Source organism: Empidonax traillii, unplaced genomic scaffold (genome assembly GCF_003031625.1).
Source record: "Empidonax traillii isolate 1590-97213 ecotype Southwest subspecies unplaced genomic scaffold, ASM303162v1 scaffold3408:size26562, whole genome shotgun sequence".
NCBI lineage: Eukaryota > Metazoa > Chordata > Aves > Passeriformes > Tyrannidae > Empidonax > Empidonax traillii.
Genome location: NW_020958601.1, coordinates 15,602 through 17,497, shown reverse-complemented (window position 1 = coordinate 17,497; position 1,896 = coordinate 15,602). Strand labels below are relative to the sequence as shown.

At 60.7% G+C, this 1,896-nt stretch overlaps 1 protein-coding gene across 1 annotated transcript; it reads right to left on the bottom strand.

Moving 5' to 3' along the window:
- Positions 1–103: 103 nt before the first annotated feature.
- On the bottom strand, positions 104–1,248 carry LOC114072523 (zinc finger protein 239-like; the record flags this gene model as incomplete). Its single annotated transcript, XM_027910410.1, has 2 exons — positions 104–1,041; positions 1,176–1,248. Coding segments are annotated over 2 exons (912 nt in total), but the record flags the coding sequence as incomplete, so codon positions are not given.
- Between the last annotated feature and the right edge of the window lie 648 nt (positions 1,249–1,896).

Genomic DNA, 1,896 nt, shown 5'->3' with positions numbered 1-1,896 from the left:
AGGCAGGAATCTCCACACACCCCCCAAGAAGGGTTCTGTTGGCACAACCTGCCCCTGGCAAAGGGGACTGGCCCTTCCTGGTAGAAAGGGATGGACTGACAGTCACTGGACTCCAGGGGTTGCCTCACCATCAGGGGGGTCATTCGGGGTGGGAGCAGCGGCCGAAGCTCTTCCTGCAGTCGGGGCACTCGTGGGGCTTCTCTTACTGGTGAGTCCGTTGGTGTTGGGTCAAGGTAGACCTGTCGCTGAAGCTCTTCCCACACTCCTCACACTTGTAGGGCCTCTCCCCGGTGTGGATGCGCCGGTGGGTGATGAGGTGGGAGTTCAGCTTAAAGCCCTTCCCGCAGTCGGTGCAGCGGAAGGGCCTCTCATCTGTGTGTATCCGCTCATGCAGGAGGACACTGGAGCTGGTCTGAAACCTCTTCCCACATTGCAAGCACTTGTAGGGCCGTTCTCCAGTGTGGATGAGTTGGTGTCGGATCAGGGTGGAGCTGTCACTGAAGCTCTTCCCACATTCCCCACACCTGTATGGCCGTTCCCCAGTGTGGATGCGCTGGTGTTTGATCAGGTTTGAGCTGTCACTGAAGCTCTTCCCACATTCACCACACTTGTAGGGCCGTTCCCCAGTGTGGATGTGCTGGTGCCTGAGAAGGTTGGAGCTCACCCTGAAGCCCTTCCCACATTCCCTACATGTGTAGGGCCGTTCCCCAGTGTGGATGTGCAGGTGGGTGAGGAGGTTTGTGCTCTGACTGAAGCTCTTCCCACATTCCAAGCACCTGAAGGGCTTCTCCCTGCTGGGAGGCTGCTCAGGGACCACCAGCTCGGAGCTCCGGCTCAAGCTCCGGCCGCCTTCCCGGCACAGGACGGCTCTTTCCTCCTCACAGCTCCCTGGGCTGGCTTTGCAGCCCCTCCTCCGGGGGCATCTCCGGGCTTTTTCCTCCCCGCTGCCTTCCTGCGCCGGGGAGCCCTTCAAAACGGCCTCTCCCACCAGGCTCTGCCGGGGGGATTTGTCCTCCGTGCTCTCCGTCCTCAGCTCGGGGCCTGGGGCAGGAAGGAAGAAGGACAGGCAGGGGATTTGCCTCCGGCCCAGAGGGAAGGCCAAGGACATCCCCCCCAGATCCAGCCCCCACAGGCACCACAAGACAGGGCCAAAGGGGCACTGACTTCCTCCTCACCTGCCTGGGGGACCCGCAGCATCTTCATCACAGCCTCTTCCTCCATCTGCTCAAGGTTTGGGAAGGACAAATCCTGTTGGGGGGAAACAAGGGCTGAGCGCTTTGGCTTGGGGGTTCCTCCTGCCCAAGTCCATCTCTAGAACTCACCAGGCATCCTGGGACCATAAAAATATCTAAAACACCAAGATTTAACCTGGAAAAACCCAAATCAGAGAGATTCAGGGACAAGGCCCAGCTGTGCCCAAGGCAACCAAACAGCCCCACACTCAGGGGGACACCAGAGGCTGTCCCAGGGCAACAAGAGTAGAGTTCTTCCCCCTTCCCTTAACTCCCCTCTCCAATCGGCTCCCCAAACCCTGGTTACCTCCAGCTCCCTTTGGAGGTGACCCCCTGCCCCTTGCGCTCCCTTTGGGGTCCCATCCGGTCTTATCGCTTCTCTCGCCCCTTTCCCATCAGGACAGGCAGGGCCTGCAGGGGAAGGCACAGGGACAACCTGTGTCCCCACAGTGCTGGCTCTGCTCCTCCCTGCAGACTCCGTGGCCGGGCACACTTTGTGTTCCTGGGTGCCACCAGCTCAGCAGCTGCAGCCGCTCCAATCAGCGCCCGCAGCTCTGCAGCAAAGCCCCAGCTCACCTGGCACACAGGCCATGGACACAGCACCTTCTCCCTGCTGGGCACTCCCAGCTCAGCCTCTTCCCCAGCACGGGGCTCTCCTGCCTCA